A 19,665-nucleotide genomic window follows, 5' to 3' on the forward strand; every position below is an offset into this window, starting at 1 on the left:
TGAATGATGATTTTTTGTACCACTAGCAGGCACTAATTATTACATACTGTTCCTTAAGCATTAAGCTAACCCGACAGTAATAATGCAAATTCATGTGGTTGTTTGGAATACATTCGTGATTTGGGGTCTTTCTAGAAACTCAAAGACTTATGATTTCCACATGTGACTAACTCCCAGTTCACATTGCCAGTAATTAAAATTCGGCGGTTTGCATGCCGCTAGCGCTCGTGCCGCCCCGGTTGAAGCTTGGCATGAAGCCTCGGCGAACAGGAAACAGAAGCAGAGGACAGGAAGTTAGATTTCCGGAATTATTATTATTTTTTTACCACTTGGCACCCCGTGACGTACACTGTTCGGAACGCGTTATTAAAAATGGCCTGTGCCCAACATTTATTGCTCAGTAGTTTTGCCATGTGGAGGGGAAATGTGCCAAGCGGTTGGCACGCCGCATATAAAGCGCCTCTATACGTTGGAAAAGGTGAAGCGTTTCGTCGCCGAGTGGCACCTGTCAACAGGACTTGCCCTCGCTCCAGGCCAAAAAGCAGTTTATTTGGTTTGATACGTGGCGACGTTGGCCGTATTTTTACAGGTGCGGCTGTTGTTGTAACGGGAAGCCCGGGTCGGGTTGACACAAGGCTTCGCTTGTCTAAAGGTCCCCTCGTGCACCCCTCCTCGGACCTCGACTCCCTTAGGAAGTGTTCAGCTCTCTTGACATGGCGCCACACCTCTTATTAGAACATGCATTTGTGGGATTTCAGATTGAATTCAGAATTGCAAATAAATGCTGATTGAGGCCGAGTTTCCGGTTTGGGAGTGCAGAGCGCTACCAGTGAGTTACATTTTTTTAGAGCACACACCAGAGTTACCATTTTCTTCAAGGGACAGAGTGTGTTATTCGACCGCTAGATGTCACTGTATAGTCTTAACCAAAAATGATTGCTAAAAAGCACAGGGGAAATTACCAACTACAGGAGACTCAAAGTGAACAAACCAGACTATTTTTCTTCTCATTTTTTTACTCGGCAAGATTTTTCTCTCAGTTGCAGTAAAATGGACAGTGATTATTCCAGCTCCCTCTAGGTGAGCCTCGTGTTATATTCAAATAAATATAAGGTTTTTAAGAATGGTTATTCATACGATGGTCTTTTTGTTTATCATTTAAAACAGTACTGCTTTTTTCATGAATTAAGTTTTTTACTACTAGGAGGTGTTAAATAATACACACAGTCTCTTTAAAAACAACCCCAAATGATATACAGTAGAGCTTGAAATGAAAATAAGAACAAAAATAGTTAGGAGGGGGAATTTTAATTTGGTCACATAAAATAATGGTACATTAGAAAAACAATACTTTTAGATGTTTACAGTTTACAGATATTATTCTAAACAAAAACGTTTTCTGACAGACAGCACCTGCACTTGACCTAGTAATGTAAAATACTTAAAGTGAAGAAATGGTTTTGTACTAATTTTCTGTCATTATTTTATTTTATAAGAAAACAACAAACTAAGGGGAACGTCACTGGCTTGATTATTCTGATTAATTTTGTAATTAGTTGCTGTCATGTTGAAAAAAAAAATATCTTTTGAATTTCAGACATTTGTCTTAATCTAAAACAATGATACATTTAATAAAAAACAATTTAAAACAGGATTCCACTTAAAGAGAACCTTTTGAATAATGATTCAAATAATGAACAAACAAAAACGATTTTTCGAGATCAGTAGCTTGAATAAAAATACATAAATCTCACTGGAGTTTTAATCCAACTTTTTACGACTTATGTAACAAAAGGCTAGATTATTGATTAAGTTGGGGTTTATTTTCCACGTAGAAGACAAATACCGCAGCTAGTTTTGGACAAAGAGGTAGATGCTTTCGACAAAGTTTCGACAAAGACGAACACAATGCTAGCTTTAACACGAAAAGAGAATGCTAGTTTCAGTTGCTAGTGGTCAATAGAAGATGATTTGTTTTTAGTGATCACCATCTCAATTTGTTTTGTTGTGCCAGTGGGATATTTGTTCTTTAAGATCATGACATTTTCATTAATGTGTGGTGGTGCCTAATTGATTTGATTCATTGTCAATTATTTTTCTCAATTCTCAAGCAAGTGAACCATCATTGTCAATTAGCAATATCTTTAATTTATCTCCAAAGAGAACTTGATTCCCCCACTATTAGCCACACCTGATTATAAGCCACACCCAATACATTTTTAATGGGAAAAATATTTTTCGGATACATAAGCTTGACTATAAGCTGCAAATATCCACATTGAAACATAAGATATTTGCAAAGAAAGACTACAAAGAAACAAGTTTTAAAAGTTTTATTAACAAACACAGGGGGAAAATGCACTGGGACACAGCCCAAAACTAATACTTTACAGCAAAAACGCAGCAACAACACAAGTAACACAGCGCTAACAGGGCTTGTTTAAAAAACAAACAAAAAAAACCTGGTAAGTCACTGAGACGCAGCAACGTAAGTGCCGTAACACAGCAAAAAAACAGCTGCAACTCAAGTAACAAAGTGCTAACAGGGGTGGTTCCAAATTCTTCTTCTATGTTTTATTAGCGGTTGTGACATGTGTCTTCCTTGACAACACCTGTCTCACTCTTACCTTTTCTGCTCATTTGCCCCTGGTGGCTGATAGAGATTTGCATATACATTAGCCCCATCTCTGCATAAGCCCCAATGCTGAAATTCAGATAGATAGATAGATAGATAGATAGATACTTTATTCATCCCCGCAGGGAAATTCACATTTCCAGCAGCATCCCTGAGCTGAGAACAATACAATAATAAACAACAAGTGACAAGTCTCAGCCTGTAGTCCAGAAACTACGATAATTGATCATTTCTATAAAATGCCTAAAAATGACAATGTATATCTATTTATGACAGAATTTGAATCTGTACCCTAGCCGGGATACGTGTCTCTTCGGAACCTCATCTGCTGGCGTTTAGTTTCCCCACCTGATCCCCAGTCGGCATTAACCGGTCCTAATTTGTCTTCCGAAGCCGGCGTAGATTGCTACCATGTGAAGCGGTGTGAAAGGTGAGGCCGAGGCGAGCAAACAAAAAAAGTCATGAGAAAGTGAACAAGTGAGAAATGGAGACCACATGACAGGATGAGGAGGTTAAACTGACCTTAGCGCCTTTGATGGTTTTTGATGGGATGTCATCTGGCTCCACTTGTCCACCAAGACCTTCTCAAACATGCTTCAATGTCTTCAGGCTCCTTCCACTTTTTTTTTCCAGCGAAGGGCTAGAAAGCTTTGCTAACGCCAACAGGGTATTGCCATGTTTTAGTTAGCGATGCTGAGTGACCTCAGTCGTGCTTTTTTTATGCTCTTCATAGAGTCCTGCTGTGCTTCGCAAGGTGCTAACAGACTAAACAGCATATTAGCGACCAAATTTCCAACTTAACACCATGAATTTACCTACAACTTCATCGCGGTTTTGTGGTGAAGTCCCTTTACTGGCTTTCCACAGAGGTTGTATTGTTCCTAACTCTGGGGAAAAAGATAAACTCCTCTAACGGGAGAACTTTTTCAAGGATTTGACGTAAAGATTGTAATTGATAAATGGACTCATTCAGTCCCATTGATGGCTATACACGTCAAAGTTCTGTGTTACTTTGAATTGGCTAACTGTGTATTACCGGTAGTTTGTGTCCCAATTAAATGCCAATTAATTGAAGGTGTTAGGATGTGGTTCCACCAGATGGCACCAACCAGGTTTTGAATTAGGCATAGGTGTGTCCAATTACCAAACACTTGTCCCTAATTATTTTCACCGTCTAGTAGGACATTTTGGACAGCACATGTTGTCAGGTCATCTGGATTTCCACTGCCATACCAAAGTTTTTTTGTGCTCACTTGTTGCTTTTTTCTTTTCTTGCATTTTCCATTTCTGGTTTCGGACTTTGTTTATGGTTCGGACTTTGTCAGATTTGATTTTGTTTGGACGTGCCGTTTATTTTGTGCCCCTTGGTCAAATTTCACTTTGTTCCTGGTTTGGTTGACAAATACCATCCTTAGTTTGAGCACCTCTGCCTTAGTTCCTGCCTACAAAAGGCATAATAGTTACTGTTTCATGAAATCAAACTCACAGTAAATAATTGTAGTTTGTGGATCTATTGATTTATGTGTTTGCCAATAAGAATTTAAATGTATTTTCAAAAGAATGACATCTGCCACTTTTTCTTTTCTATATTGTAAAAAGACAACAACAGAAAATTAATAGGAGATGGAGATCCAATAATAACCTTTTTGACATTCATGTAGTAGAAAGGACCTAATTTATAATTATATCAGAACTTGAATTTTCTGGAAGAGATAAATGAGATTTACATTGTTTCCTATGGAAGAATTTGTTTTGTTTTTAAACGATATAGTTTTAACGATGATTTAAAAAAAGAATACATTGCGAAATATTCGAATGGCGTGCAGTAAGGAGAGGTAGGTATAAACCTTTATTAAATGGTTGTATCTACTCAGTGATGAAGTTATTTCTCATTCATCTTGATAACGGTTGGATTATGTTTTTTAAAGTTTCTGAATTTTCACAATATATAATGAATATTATGAATATTACAATAACTATGTGACATTTTCCTGTGCTAAGCATCTGCAGATGCAGAGTGAGACATGCAATTCTCTTGCCTCATGGCAGAGGCCCATAGTGAGACCAAGGCTTTTGATTTAGCGGACACCTCAGCCTCAAACAATAAGATTAGTGATGGTATTATTATTATTCGTAATTGGGATTACCTATGTATTGATGCAGCACATAGACTTCATTAATTAGTTGTAGTAAGACGATAAAAGGTGTTTTTCTATGCTACAGTTTATATATTGCTTACTTGCGCTGCCAAGCAAATGATCAATAAGATGTAGGTTTATTTTTTTGTAAACCTGACTGTGCCTCACCAGACATGACCACTGATTCCAGTCAAGCGTTATTCCGTATTTTTGTACAGTACTGAATGTTTCTACAAGTGTGACGTGACCGTGTCAACCAAACAAACATCATGTTCGACAACTCTGATGTCACCTTAATGCATTCCCATGGCGGAAAGCACAGCAATATGCTTTTATTAAATGGAACAATGGAAGAATGAGCTGAGGTATAGCTACTGTCACGCACGTTGACATCCGTTGGGAGTTTAGTCCCGTCACACGACAGCTGCTTTCACTCACGGCGAAGACGTGCAGCCCAGAAAGAAAGATCCTCATCACAACCTCCGCTGAATATTTATGATAGAGCTCCACAAAGATTTCTCGCCACATATTTTGCGGTTTTCGAGGTCTGGTATGTGTGGCTTAGCCACACACATACATTCTCATAGAGGTATCCACATATTCACACATGCGAACCCTCCTTTCCAGGGAAAAACGAGAATAAATAAAGAAAAAAAAACAGGGGAAGCTTTAAAAAAATGGCACAGTGCACCCACACACACACACTCCGAATGCTAAGCTGGAAAAGGCGGTGGAACTTTAAAGCCGAGTCGTAACGAGGCCCCATTTTAAAGCCAATGAAGCCGAGCTGGCAACGCATAAAAGCCCGTTCGTCGAAGGCGGGAAGAAGAATGCGGAGAAGAAGGGGAAGTCTTTGGACCAAATCCGCAAAACAGATCCCCGCTTTCTGAAATAACCAGCTCGTTTACATTGTGTCACCTTCAGAAACACATTTCCTTCGTTTTCGTGTAAAAATCAATAGGTAACCTTGAACACTTCCATGGTAAGATTGTAGTCTTCAATTATATTAGTTATCTTTATTTATAATGTTGAAGAATCACTTTTTCATACGCATGTTCATTTTCATATCGGGGTGTTTCAGATGAGAGTCCTTCAAGATAAGACTTGGCGATGCGCACTTCTTTTAAAGGTTTTATTGTAGAGAATGTTCTTGGCATAAACGGACAACGACTCATTCTTATACAAAAAGGGCAATCCATAATCTAATTGAAATTATTTTACAAATTTAAGCATGCAGTTGAATTCAGCACTATCCCACTAAAGACATTCTTGTCATCCTTTGGGCAATCTTTCTCAAACCGCTCAACATTTACCTAAGGAAATCAAATGCATTTTGTTTGAAAGGGATTATTTGTACTTTGCTTGATGTGTTCTTGTTTAAATATCTCCATGTGAGCTAAAATTAAAGTTTCCTGTCTCTCATTGTGAATTCCACTCAAATAAGCACGGTGATATAATAATGGCTCATAAGGCCACTTCTGTCTATAAAATGAACCACAACTGAAGTTATATAATGACAGCAAATTAAATGAAGAAGTTCTGAATGAAGAAATTATACAATCATAACTTATGATAGGCTGTGACATTAGTTTAAAAAATATTTCAGCTTAATTATTACCACACAGCTAAATATTCGTAGTATGTCCAAAACCTGTTTAAACAAATTTCCTTTTTTAATGTTATTATAGATACCTATGCTCTATTTAGCAAGCAAAAAGTAGCTGGTATAAAGGCCTCAATACATTCTACAAATTCATTTTTCTGAATAACATAATTCCCATATTCACGAGAAAACAGTTTACACTTCAGCTAGCAAGTTAGCTGCAAACTAAAAACCTGCCCAATGCAACACATTTTCGCACATCGCTAGTTGATCGTCTCTTACATGACACGATAGATGTGTGTGGGGTACAATTGCTAAAGCTAAATGCTATCCCAAACAGTATTTAGACCGAGCAAAAGCCAATCTTTGTTCCATATCTGTCAAGCTGTCCGTGTCGTTAGCACATATTGTAAAATTGGGAAAAACTAACAATAGACCGAAAGGAGCTCACCTTTCGTTTGGTAAAACAGTTCCCACAATCCTTTGAGGGAAAAGCAGGAAGTAGACTAGCTTCAATGGAAGCAAAGTCCTGACTTAAAAAACAAAGACAACCGGTCATTTGGACATACATATAGGTGGTTATATTTTAGACTAATCATATATTGAGTTTTGTATGAATCACTCTGACAACTGTGTGGTTAACATAAAAAATAAAATCTAATGGCAGAATTAACCAATTTTGAAGCTAACATACATTAGCATGTTGGTTTAAGATCAGGCGATGGTGTAATTGTAATCCTGTGCAGTCCTTTGAGACATTTTTGTAATTAAGGGCTACACAAATAAATGTGACTTGACTTGTCTAGAGCAGGAAGAACATGGCTTTCGATGATTTTAAAGCCTTATTTACTCAAATAGGTCCATGTGTTTAAAACCTAATGAAATTTAGCATATTTGGGAACAGTTAATTATAACAATTTTAAGACCCAATTGAATTCCTTATCAAAGTTTGCTGCAAAAAAACATTACTTTAATGTCCTTCTCCCTGACTAGGTATAATACTGACTGCCTGCATGTCCGGTTTACCCAATCTCCAAGGATCTGTTCCCATCACCAACTTCCTAATCCGACCGTAAAGCACTGTCCATTAAGTCGTCCGGTAATAGAACTTAAGACAACAACTAGATTGAAGACAGGACGTCCAAGATGGATTTGTTTGATGGTGAAGATCTACAAACATCCAGACACCACTTGGTAGCTTTAGCCAGAGGGTACGGGCGGGGGGTGAATGATAAATGGTCCTTTTCAAGCAAGATGAGGACTTTTGTTTGGATAGAAATCGGGAATTCGGGGAGCGGGGAACCTGTAGGTGACAGAGTGAAATACAAGGGGGATAAGAAAGAAAAAACAACTTCCTGCTTTCAGGCCCGACTTTGATTAGAGTGTTGGGTTACCATAGGAGTTTATTTTTTAACCTCATTCCCAACAATTCCGTGCCCAGTTTCCGACATCTTAATTCCCAATCCATCAACAAGACAGATCATCGACACGGCACACAGCTCGTTAACTAATAATTTATTTTTGTATCAGTTAGATGAAAAAGTCAGTGGTTCATTGCCTCAAGGAAAAAACAAAAAACTTGGGTATACTCCAGGGGTTTCGTGTAACAGAAAGAGGCAGGGTCAAGTCCCAGTTTGGGAATCCACATCCTTAGTCATCGTTACGCAGCCAGTTTATTCACAATAGCGCGCGTGTCGTCGAGTATTTGCAAGGGATAACATTCCGCGTACCATCTGAAACAAATCTCCGGGCTGGGATGACCGAAAACACATTTTTTCTGTTTCTCGACATCGGCGTCACATCATCGGGTCGGTTGTACGAGTCATAAGGTGAAGCAGAACGTGATGCAACCTGCATATTTAGGGCATGACAAGAGGGGGGAGGTTTGAGAACACAACGCCCGATGTGCACACCATTTGTTGAGTTGCGTGGAATAATTAGACACACACATCACTCACAGTAATAAAAAGCGAGCGCTAAGACTCCGGGCCACCGTCACATAAAACAACGGGATGACTCTCCCTACGGGCTTGCTGAAAAGACGAGAAAACATGTGGCGTACTCTTATCCTCACGTACAATGGAACCTCCAAAAGTGACTAAAATGTAGGAATTGTCTTTGTTTTTGTTTGTCTAAAATACAAATATCACAGTAGGGAATAGTCGTCATCATTTCAAAATTTTAACTACTGTATTGCCTGTTTTTTTCTTCTGGAAAACTGGCATATTTGACCTGGGGATGGATAGGCGCCTCCTGGCTGTAATTGCCCAAGACACACCACAGGAAATAGTGCCCCTATGACTCTAGTGGTTAAAGAATCCACCCAGCCACCAAACTGGCGTATATTTTAGTAATGGATATTTTTTTTTCCATTTTTTTAAGGCATTGTGAAAATATGTTCATCAGGCAGGGTAAATGCTTTAGAGTGCCTTGTTGTTTTGACACAAGTGCGCAAACTGTATATTGCGTTAACAAATACTAACATAGCTGAAGGGTTGTTTTTTTTTGTTTTTTTTTTAGTTCTCCTTTATATTATCCAATTGAGTCATAAAACCATGAATCGATTATTTCATTTTTTGGGGGGGATCTACCTTTCTGAAAAAAAAACAACAAAAAACCCTAAAAGGCTCTTTTTGGGTGTCTTACCATTTTCTTTAAGGATTCAAAATGTTTGCATTTAGAATTGTTTGACATTTATTTATTAATTCATTTACACGAATGAAAGTGGGATTAATGAAAAAAATCTCAAAACCTAAAATCAATATCAATATTCTGTACATATATGTATTTATTTTACCAATATGGGAATAATTTATAATGAATAGATTTATTAAATCTCAACAAATTAGCATCAACAAGACTTTTAGCTGGCTTTGCTGGTTTAAAATGTCTTATCATCCCATCCCGGTGCAAGGTGGATATATACCAATTACCATAAGGCAACAAAAGAATTAGAGTATAGGAAGACACAAGAAAAACTACTATCATTCATTAAAATGAAACAATTTCCTTTTTGGTGATCTACTGTGGTTGTCATCGGGCTCCAAAAGTGACAAATCCAGGTCCAAAAAACCCTTTTACTAGCATGCTAATTCAATGCAAAAAAGACCTCAGTTTGGGGTCACGATGCTATAATGTCTCCGACTTTTGACAAGAAGTTATTTTGGTTTCATTCGTTTTTGGGGGGGAGCAAAAACGTATGGAGAGTCATTGGACAATGTAATACATTAGAGCGAGTCCTTCACAGTTCAACGTACATTCCTTAAGCGCTAACAGTGCGCCACTGAGGCGATTTGGCAGTCTCGACTCGTGCTGTCACTTAACCGAAACGCAAAAACGGTTTAGGGAGAGTTTGTTGGGGGCTCGTCTGATACGAAGCAGGGAAAGAGTCTTTTGGACGCGGGACAAGCTAAACAAGCAGCCTTGGCCGCAGCCAAACAACTGCTAACCTTTAAGACATGCCTGTCAGCGCGCTCTTCGCTATACTAGCACCACACAAAATAACATTGGAACGTTTTGTTTATCTTTTACCATTCCTTGTAGCGTCTTCAATGAATAAAAACAGATGTTTTTTCTCCTGCCCTCTCTCAATTAGCTTTAAAACCCTACAGTGCTCGCTTGGCAACGGATTACAAGGGAGATCAGTTTTTGATGTTAGCGACGGTGGCACAAACCACGAAAGAAACGCGATCGTCTTGTGTCATAATGGGGCACAGCTCCCGACCAACGCTTGGATACGTTCCGGGCTCGTTCATTCAGACTAAATAGACAGCACTCGCTTCTGGCTGCCAGTCACATGACACCTCGGTTACGAATCAGATTAAGTATGGAGGACGAAAAATGCCCAAAGTGATGTCACTGTATTGTGTGGAACTGAGAACTAAAACGCAAGCAACTGTGGTGACTCAAAGTGACCAAATTGCACCATTTTTCTTCTCATTTTCTTGCAGAGCTTTTTGGTTTTCCTGGCACCCGTAGCAGCAAGATGGTGGACAGTTATGTCATCTCTCTCTGGGTGAGGCCACTTATGTAAAATGAATGCAAATTTCTTGGCCAACAAGTATGAGTATGAGTGAAAATGCATGTTTATATGAAATTATCATTTAAATGACTATATATTTGTTTAAATGAATTATTTCTATTGGTAGGGGGTGCTAAATAATATGCACTGTCCCTTTGAAAAATCTTAAAGAAAATAAGTAAGAATTAAATACAAAAAGTTAAGATAAAAAACTAAATAAATGCATAATTAAAAGTGAAAATAGAAATTCAAATTAAAAGAACTAAAAATAAAAAATAATGTAATAAAAAATATAACAAAGAAGGGTGAAAAAAAATCAAAAAGTAGAAATAAATACAAAAATAAACAAATACAAATCCACAAAGGAAAATACTGTACACTCACCTTTCTTTCGTGGAAGAACTGTGTCATGTTATTCAAATGAGGGGGCGGTCCTAAGCGTGGCAGCCATTATATTTCTACACCACATTTTATTTTGACTTACATATATTATTTTGGTTTTTATATTTGGCATTTTTTCATCCTCCATATTTAAGACTTTCGCTGAGTAATGTTCTGAAACAACAACAGGTTGCCAGGGTTACAGCTAAATCCTTTGATCTTCATGGAATGTCAAATCATGAGTCGAGTATGGTGGCCCCAGAAAGTTTGTTGTGAAAATTCCCCAAATCTGCCGTCAAAGAAGCTCCTGCTAATGGCCGGTAGCAGACAAAATGTCCTATTGCCTGAAAAAAAATCCTTCGCGAAGAGTTTTTGAAGTAATAAGTGGTCTGAAAATGGAGAAAACGTTGTCACCGAGAGCGGGAACTCCATCTTGTTTGCTTTTGTACCCTTTTTAACGGTTCCTTTTGAAGGCCAACCTTAGGATAGGAAAGGATGGGACATCACAAAGACAAATCTTGTAAAAATACAAAGGAAAATAATTATACAATATACACAAAATGCGGTCCTTGAAATGAGTCGGGTACATGCAGTCTTGGTAATCCCGCGGGTTGACGCCAAGGTTTTCCCATCACGCCTTGCCGCACTTCCCCTTCTTCTCTTTGCGCTGGAACTTCCTCAGCCGTCTCGTCCAAATGTCCCTCCACTGGATGACCAGGCTGTTCTTATCGGCCAGGAGCCCCACACGTTCCGCCCCGGGGTTGGAGGTCCCTCCGCCGGGCCCGACTCCTGGGCCGGCACCGCCTTCGCTTCCACCCATGACCAGGAAGCGCTTGCTCATCTGGATCTTGGGGCACTTGCAGGCCAGGTCCTTCATGTGAACCCACAGGATGTTGTCGCCACGTTTCAGGGGCTCACCGCGACTCTTGTACACCGACATGACGTTAACGGAAAACTTGGCCCAGTCGCCCACCGTCTCCATGTCCAGCACGTTCACTTGGACAGCTGAGGATACATTCAAACACAGACTTGGGTCAGCAGTCCTGTTAAATCTAGGGGTTTCTGTTAGGTTTATGTTTTTACCCCCCAAAAAACACTCAAAGAGCCCAAAATAGCTAAGCAGTGATGGGTAGTGTTCAGGCTAACACATTACAAAGGAAAGCGTCCCTGGAACACAATTGCTTTTCTTGGTACCTAGTACTGTAATGTGTTATTGATGAAATGTTGTAGCATAACTGTCCTTACAACATGGTGCATTACTATGAGAGGCTGTTTGAGAAGTAAATTATACTGTCCCTCACACATAACATAATACTTTCACACATGCCCAACTATACTCTCATAAATACACAGTCATGCCATGTACGAACAGTAATAATCTCTCTCATACATAGTAATATACTTTCATGCACACTACTACTTTTACACACATTTTTATATATATATATGAGAGTATTATAGTATGTGTGAGAGAGTGTAGTGGTGTTAATGAAACAGTTTATTACTGTTTGTGCATGGGTATGACTGTCTGTATTAGAGTATAGTCGCGCACATGTGAGAGTATAATCTCACATGTGAGAGTGGGTATGATCTACTTCTCAAATGGCCTCTCATATATTAGTCTGTTACATATTAAACGTAGACCATTAATTAAAGTGTTCTCTAAATACTCCTTCGTTCACCATTTAACACACAACACTCAATCCTCCAGCAATTTGCAAATCGGTGTGCGTGTTTATTTTTACCTACAAAGTACAGCTAAATACAGTTACAGGGGCTCCGTCAAAAACAGATTACAATTTATCTTTTTGGAGATATTCTCCTTACCATATATATTGCGTGCAAGCCAGATTTACAACTACAATATAAAATACTGAAATCAGGAGGTCAGTTTATATATGCGGGGCAGGGGGGTGTGTGTTATTTAGGAATAACGAAATAAATGGAGCAAACGTGAGCACAGAATATACCGTATTAGAGTTCTTAATTTTGGTCTTTTTATTTGTAAATTTATAAGAAAATAAGAAAGTATAATGTTTTGTACAGTACCCAGAAATGGAGGAGAAACTCTTTGAGCGGTTTGAAGCCAAGAGACAAAATGGATATGGGGTGTCTCGGCTACGTTTTCAACTGAAAGCCCTCAAGATTTTACAAGCCAAGAAATATGAAGGTTTTATTGCTCTCACAGGTTGGTGTACACGTTTTTTTTCTATATCTTTCATTACTCGGCTATTTCAAAGCAGTCAGCTTCAATGCGCTTCTTTTAAATGTCAGTAATCTGGGGGGTAAAGAAATTACTTTTTAAATGAAGGAACTTAAAACTAACTAATTACTGTTTTTCATTTAGAATTTGTTTTATAGAACAGACGTTTTTTGCCCTATACCTAATGGTAACAATTCAGTATCAGCATAGTAATAACATAGTAAAAACACAGTAATAACATAAGTTATTAATTTACAAATATGTATCAATCTTGATCCATGTGTTGAATACTTTAAGCAATGTTACTAGCAACACTTACCAAAATCCTTTTTGCAATATTTCTTCATATTGATCTTCAAGTTGCCTTTTACCGGTTTGCAGTAGGACTCACAGTCTACAAACAAAGATATTTAACATTAAAACGGCATACAAAAACAAAAACTGCCAGTTGAACCCTTACAACTTTGGTGAATTTAATTATTTCGGTTGTTAAAACAAATATTTACTTTGAGGACATGTAATGGTGGTATTATTTATACAATGTAAAATAAATCCTGCTTTGTTGGCAGAAAATTTGACAAATTTTAGTAAAGAAAAAAGGTAAAATAAAATAAGTAGAAATTACAGTAAACTAAATAAGCATTTTTTGCATTGATCGTCAAATCATATTTTTGTGTAGCCCTTGATCACAAAAAGTCTTAAAGGGCTGCACAGACCACCATGACATGAACTCCTGATCTGAGACCTACATGAGGGCAAGGAAAAACTCAAAAACCCCAGCATGCGGAAAGTGAAGAAACTTTGGGGCGGCACATGTGACCAAACTTTCTTGTTCTAAGTAAAAGCCTCACTGCAGCACTTTGCACCAGTGGCACAATTTTGATGTATGTTGCCAGTTTTTAACCACAAAAAAGAACATTTTAAAATCGCATACCTATTTTGGTGAATTTTGTTAGCAATTTAAAAAAAATAATAATTTGTAGTATAACAAAAAATATCTTCTAAGACTTTTGATTTCCCAAAAAAAGAAATACCTTAATTAATATAAGATATAATATATATATATAAATAAATAATATCTAATAATATATATATATATATATGTATGTATATATATGTATGTATGTATATGTATGTATGTATATATATGTATGTATATGTATGTATGTATATATATGTATGTATATATATGTATGTATATGTATGTATGTATATATATGTATGTATATATATGTATGTATATATATGTATGTATATATATGTATGTATGTATATGTATGTATAATGTATATATATGTATGTATATGATTTTAACCCAAAACTTTAAAAATAAATCCTGAAATTTAAACGTTAGTTATAAGGTGCACAATTATACGCCACATTTTCTTAATTTTACAGAGTTTTGTGTGTTTTATATATTTTTGTATCCAAATAACATAAATATAATGAATACAAATGTAATATAATACAAATAAATAAGTAATATAAATAAATACATAAAACCTAGAAATATAAATACAAAATATAGATTTTTAGTACTCCTTCCTAAAAAATCTTGAAAGGTACTTGCCTGAAAATATTCAAGACTGTCAGAAAATCAGAACATTGTGACAAAGTTCTTAGTTTCTGTAATATTTCTTTTTAAATATGGCAATGTGTCAAAAGGTTTTGGGGGGGGCCTATACTTTTGCAAGGCACTGTATAGCTCTAAACGTCTGCGGGCTGCAGTTTGCCCACCCCCGCCTTAATATATAACAGTCAAAATATATTTCCCAACACACGAGATATTCAAATTTGTGTAGCAGCAAGAAAAACACAACATATGACACCAAGGTATGAAGCTGGCACGGCAAGCGGCGGGACATGGCAGGTGAGACACAGCAGAGGACTCAAAGTGTTAAGCCTGACGTGTTTTCTAGTTTGCTGAGAAAAAACAGAACAAGGTGGAAGCAGGTCACGCTCGGATGGTGCGAGGGGGCTTTGGCCGCCCGCCTCAAGCCCGGACCACCCATCGGCTACATACGTGTTAAAAAAAAACAACCTTGTAAATCCAGGATGGGAATGTTCTCTCGCCGCCAAATTTCTTATAGCAATTTGATTTCCCACGGAAAGCCTGCAGGCAAGCTTGTGAGAATGCGCATGTACTGTACTTTATTTTCTGGACTATGAGGCGTACCCCCCCAAAAAATTGGCCAGAAATCTTATAGTTCTGTGTGCCTTACAGCGGACAAAATTGGAAATCCATTACCTTATTTGGGCAGTCATCGATCAATTAATACAGACTCCATTTGCATATGAATGGTAGCAACAGTGCTCCAACCGGAAAGCAATGGTCAGAGCATTCCTAAACGCGGGACTGCTAGAGATATGGATGGTGGTTTACAATTGCCTAACGATTAATATTTTTAGTCACAGTATCAAGCATTTAAATTGGCAAAAGTTTCGAATACATTTTAAGCTCTTCGTTCAGTTCAGAATGACCGATTTACTTCCCACTATGCCCTTATTGTTATTCAGTTCAGAATGTGCTTCATAATGGCTTTGGCTGTACAACAAATTAGTTGTCTGGCAATATTCTCACGGCCCGCACAAATAATAATATCAACAATCTGGTACCCTGACTAGAAATAGTGTGATAATAAGATAAGACCTAATGCCTTTTCATGTGTTGTTTGCATCTCTACTGGACTAGTGAATAGGATCTGGCACACTCTACAATCTTAGCTGAATTCCCATGACATCCAATGTTATGCAATCGTATACAGTTGTATGCAATTGTGATATACTCCCGCAATACTTAACTTTTTAAATGTTTTTCCATTTTTAATCATCGTAGTAGTATTAAGTCCGTGCACACACGTCCACCTTATGGTGTGGAAACAACGGTAAATTGTTCTGTATGTTTAGATTTTCATCAAAATTTAAATTGTTGCATGGTAAGGAAAATGTAAACGGAGGGGGGATCATATGAAGTATTAAAAACAGACGAGTGTGATCATATCAGGAATGTGGATCAGACCAAGATTCGCATATTTGTAAAGATGGCTGGCAAAACATCTTCTATTATTTATCATATAATTTTGCCATTTTTCATTATTTTATTTGATTAATTCATATAAAAAAATATAAAATAAGCCAATGTCTACATTTATATTAATAAAGACTTTCAGATTATGATTACAGACGCTGCCCCTACTTACGAACAAGATAGATTCCAGACGATCATTTGTAAGTTGAATTCTTTCGCAAGTTGATTCAGTGCGATATTTTGTATGTTTAAGGTTTTTATAATTAACCTTTTTTTATACTAAAAAGTAAACATTTCATAAAATAATATGCTCTGTAAAGATCAATAAAGTTAAGTTCAACTTACTTTTGGAAGATGAGCTTCAATAGTTCCTCCTCCGTGGTAGGAAAAAAACAATCCAACCATTTTCTCAACTGCATCAAGCTTTCTTATTCCAATTTCATTTTAAAAGAAACCGCTCGCCTCTTCTTTACACTTTACACCAACCATATTGAATGGATGCACGAGATATTAAACAATCAAAATGTCAAAGATCTTAGCGCACTGGAGATACAGTATAGAATGTTTACACACGAGCTAGGAAGCGGATTTTTGTTTTGTTTTTGTCCTGTACTCGGAAAAGGGTGCACAATACAAAATCCAACTTTACAGCAATGTTCAAGTATTTTTCAACTTTTTTTTTCGTATCTAACATTTTTCGTAACTCGAATGTTCGTAAGTAGGGAACGTCTGTGTACAAAACAAGTCATATTTAAAAAAAATTAGTTCACCAGTTTGACAACCACTGAAATAAATTATATCTAAAAATTACCCACAGTACCTTAAAAAAGCAAAAAGGTTGAAAAGCTCTTTTCATAAGAGGTGAGTTTGTGGTTTCATATGCAGCTCATTATCACAAACGTGCGCATGCAACTTTGACAGGCATGCATTTGTATGAGATGTGCATGGATTTCATTAGAGCCCACGCCGAATATGTGCATGTTCCCTCTTGTTTAATGCCACCTATACCGCGCTCGGCCCCGAGGAACTGCCGGCGAAATGTTGGCAGGAGAGCATTTTCCCATGAGGAGCCACTTTTCACCTGGAAAAGCTCTCCCTAAAAAAACAATCGCCCACTGACCCAAAAGAGCAGCCCAATGAAAACAAGCACAATTGGCTTAAGGCTCCTCAAAGCCTTTTTTCGACAGACAAGGACAAATTGCATCCTCCGCCCCCTTCCACACAAACAAGCAGTTTTGGACAGTCAAGTTTAAGGATTGAGAGAACTCCTGCAGATTTTTCATAGAAGGAATGTTCGGAAAATTATTGCATGCTGGCAGCAAATTTGCAAAAGTTTTAAATGTTTGATGGTGGAAAATAACAAAACAATCATACTTAACTCATTTTAAGTAAAGTTGTTATTGTTTTGCTATATTTTAACTTATTTATCGAGTATAATAAGAAACATTATCCCTAAAATGAGCAGTTGCTGGACCGGGTCCTTTGGATTTAATTCAGCCTGCTATACATTTCTGAGTACAGACACTCACCTACTTACGAACATTCGAGTTACGTAAAACGGGAGGTACAAACATTTTTTCGGGATGTCGAAAATATCCGGACATTGCTGTAAGTTGGATTTTGTATTGTGTGCACCTTTTTCCGAGTACAGGACAGTACCGTAGTGCTTCTTTCCGCCGCTACCGGTGTGTGGCGCTGTTAGAGGTCACCCAGCATCCATCCCAAAGAAGAAATCCCCGTACTCTTCTTAGGTTGTGTGCAAACATTCTATACTGTATACCCAGCGCGCTAAAAACTTCACTTTTACTGTTTAATATCTCGTGCATTCATTCAATGTGGTTGGTGTAAAGTGTAAAGAAGGGGCGAGCCGTTTCTTTTGAAATGAAAGTGGAATAAGAAAGCTTGATGCGGTTGAGAAAATGGTCGGATTGTTTTTTTCAGCCACTTTGTACCACAGAGGAGGAACTATTGAAGCTCATCTTCCAAAAGTAAGTTAAACTTAACTTTATTTATCTTTGTAGAGCATATTATTTTGTGAAATGTTTATTTTTTTAGTAAAAAACAGTACAGGTTACTTATACAAGCCTTAAACATACTTATATAAACCTTAAACATACATTCCATTAGAATTATAGCACTGAAGTAACGAAGTTACAAACACATTCAATTTACGAACGATCGCCCGGATCAGTGGTCAAATATTAGACACTGGGGCTTTAAGAACAGAAACAGTGAAAATCCAAGTTGTCTTATATTTGAAGGATATGCTGCGTTCAAAAAAAACGAACGCCCAATAAATCATTAACATTTCCGAATCCACATAAATCAAAGAAGAAAAAAATATGGGTAATTGAGCAGAGAATGAGGGGGATTCAAGGGTGGGACTGAACTAATTTCCTTCCGAGCCACTCGCCAAAAGTCTTTTCATGTCTGAAAACGCTTCCTTCCACTTTATCTGCAACCAATCGCCTTCGCCACCGCCTTTCGGACGGCCTTGTGGCCATATTTGCGGCCGTACTTGGAGCACCTCGAGGTCGAGGAAAGTTGGCGGAAACCTTGAGGATTTCGAGACAAATGCGGGGGGAAAAAATTCACCCGTGCCAAAAACACTTCAAAAAAGAGGCGCCCCACCCTCCATTAATATTCATTCCACACCTTTGAGTAGGAGTCAGAAATATGAAAAAAGAAACTAAAAACGTTTTTGTTCTTGTGGGAATGGGTGAACACCAACCTGCCGGCTCCTCGGTGCTGCTCACCATAGCTGTGGGGTTGACCACGGGGATCTCTGAAACAGACAAGAAAAATGGTTAGTTCTGCGCCAGAACTTAAATCTGTGAAGCTGTCCACCCTATAAAAACTCGGCTTTGACGCCAATAGCCGTCAATGGCACTAAAAGTGTAATTGAGTACACCCCCGAAGGATTTTTAAGACTATTTTGAGATTGTTGCGTAATGAAGAGTGTTGGGACTAACGCGTTATAAAGGATAACGATTGCGTCAAGAAGAAATCACCCACAGTATAGAAAAGAAGAGATACGCAGTCGGGGTATTTATTGACTTAAAAAAAGCATTTGATACCATTAATCATAATATACTAATAAAAAAACTGGAAAGATATGGCATCAGGGGAGTGGCTTTGAAATGGATTCAAAGTTATTTGACGGGGAGGAAGCGATATGTAAAAATGGGAGAGTTTTCATCTGAATATTTGGACATCTGTTGTGGAGTACCACAGGGTTCTATCCTGGGACCAAAGCTATTTAATTTATATATTAACGATATTTTTAATGTTTCAAAACTATTGAAAATAGTAGTATTTGCAGACGACACTAACATTTTCTATTCAAATGATAACTATATGGATTTGGTAACCTGTATTAATCGTGAACTAATTAACCTAAAAGTATGGATGGATATAAATAAATTATCTTTAAATTTAAATAAAACCAAAGTAATATTCTTTGGTAATCGTAAGGTAAATCAAGATTTAGAAGTAAAAATGGATGGTGTCACAATAGACATTGTATCAGAAATTAAGTTTTTAGGGGTCATAATAGACAATAAATTAAGTTGGAAAACACACATCAGACACATACAAACAAAGGTATCTAAAAGCATTTCAATAATTAATAAAACCAAAGTTCTTTTACATTATAA

The 19,665-nt window shown here is 37.5% G+C and overlaps 1 protein-coding gene and 1 long non-coding RNA gene across 2 annotated transcripts in view; one reads left to right on the plus strand and one right to left on the minus strand.

Moving 5' to 3' along the window:
* Positions 1 to 7,876: 7,876 nt before the first annotated feature.
* Positions 7,877 to 19,665, minus strand: part of ntn2 (netrin 2) — a 74,524-nt gene continuing 62,735 nt past the window's right edge. The window contains exons 5-7 of the mRNA XM_088323107.1: positions 18,741 to 18,794; positions 13,301 to 13,375; positions 7,877 to 11,783 (exon numbers count right to left, since the gene is read on the minus strand). Of these exons, the coding sequence (XP_088179233.1) occupies positions 11,410 to 11,783; positions 13,301 to 13,375; positions 18,741 to 18,794 (503 nt within the window). The 3' untranslated portion in view covers positions 7,877 to 11,409. The remainder of the gene's footprint in view (positions 11,784 to 13,300; positions 13,376 to 18,740; positions 18,795 to 19,665) is intronic.
* Positions 10,326 to 19,665, plus strand: part of LOC148347628 (uncharacterized) — a 37,610-nt gene continuing 28,270 nt past the window's right edge. The window contains exons 1-2 of the long non-coding RNA XR_015847855.1: positions 10,326 to 10,391; positions 12,825 to 12,966. This is a non-coding gene — a long non-coding RNA (uncharacterized LOC148347628). The remainder of the gene's footprint in view (positions 10,392 to 12,824; positions 12,967 to 19,665) is intronic.

This window comes from Urocampus carinirostris, chromosome 19, assembly GCF_059441175.1.
Source record: "Urocampus carinirostris isolate Australia breed hairy pipefish chromosome 19, RoL_Ucar_1.0, whole genome shotgun sequence".
Lineage (NCBI taxonomy): Eukaryota > Metazoa > Chordata > Actinopteri > Syngnathiformes > Syngnathidae > Urocampus > Urocampus carinirostris.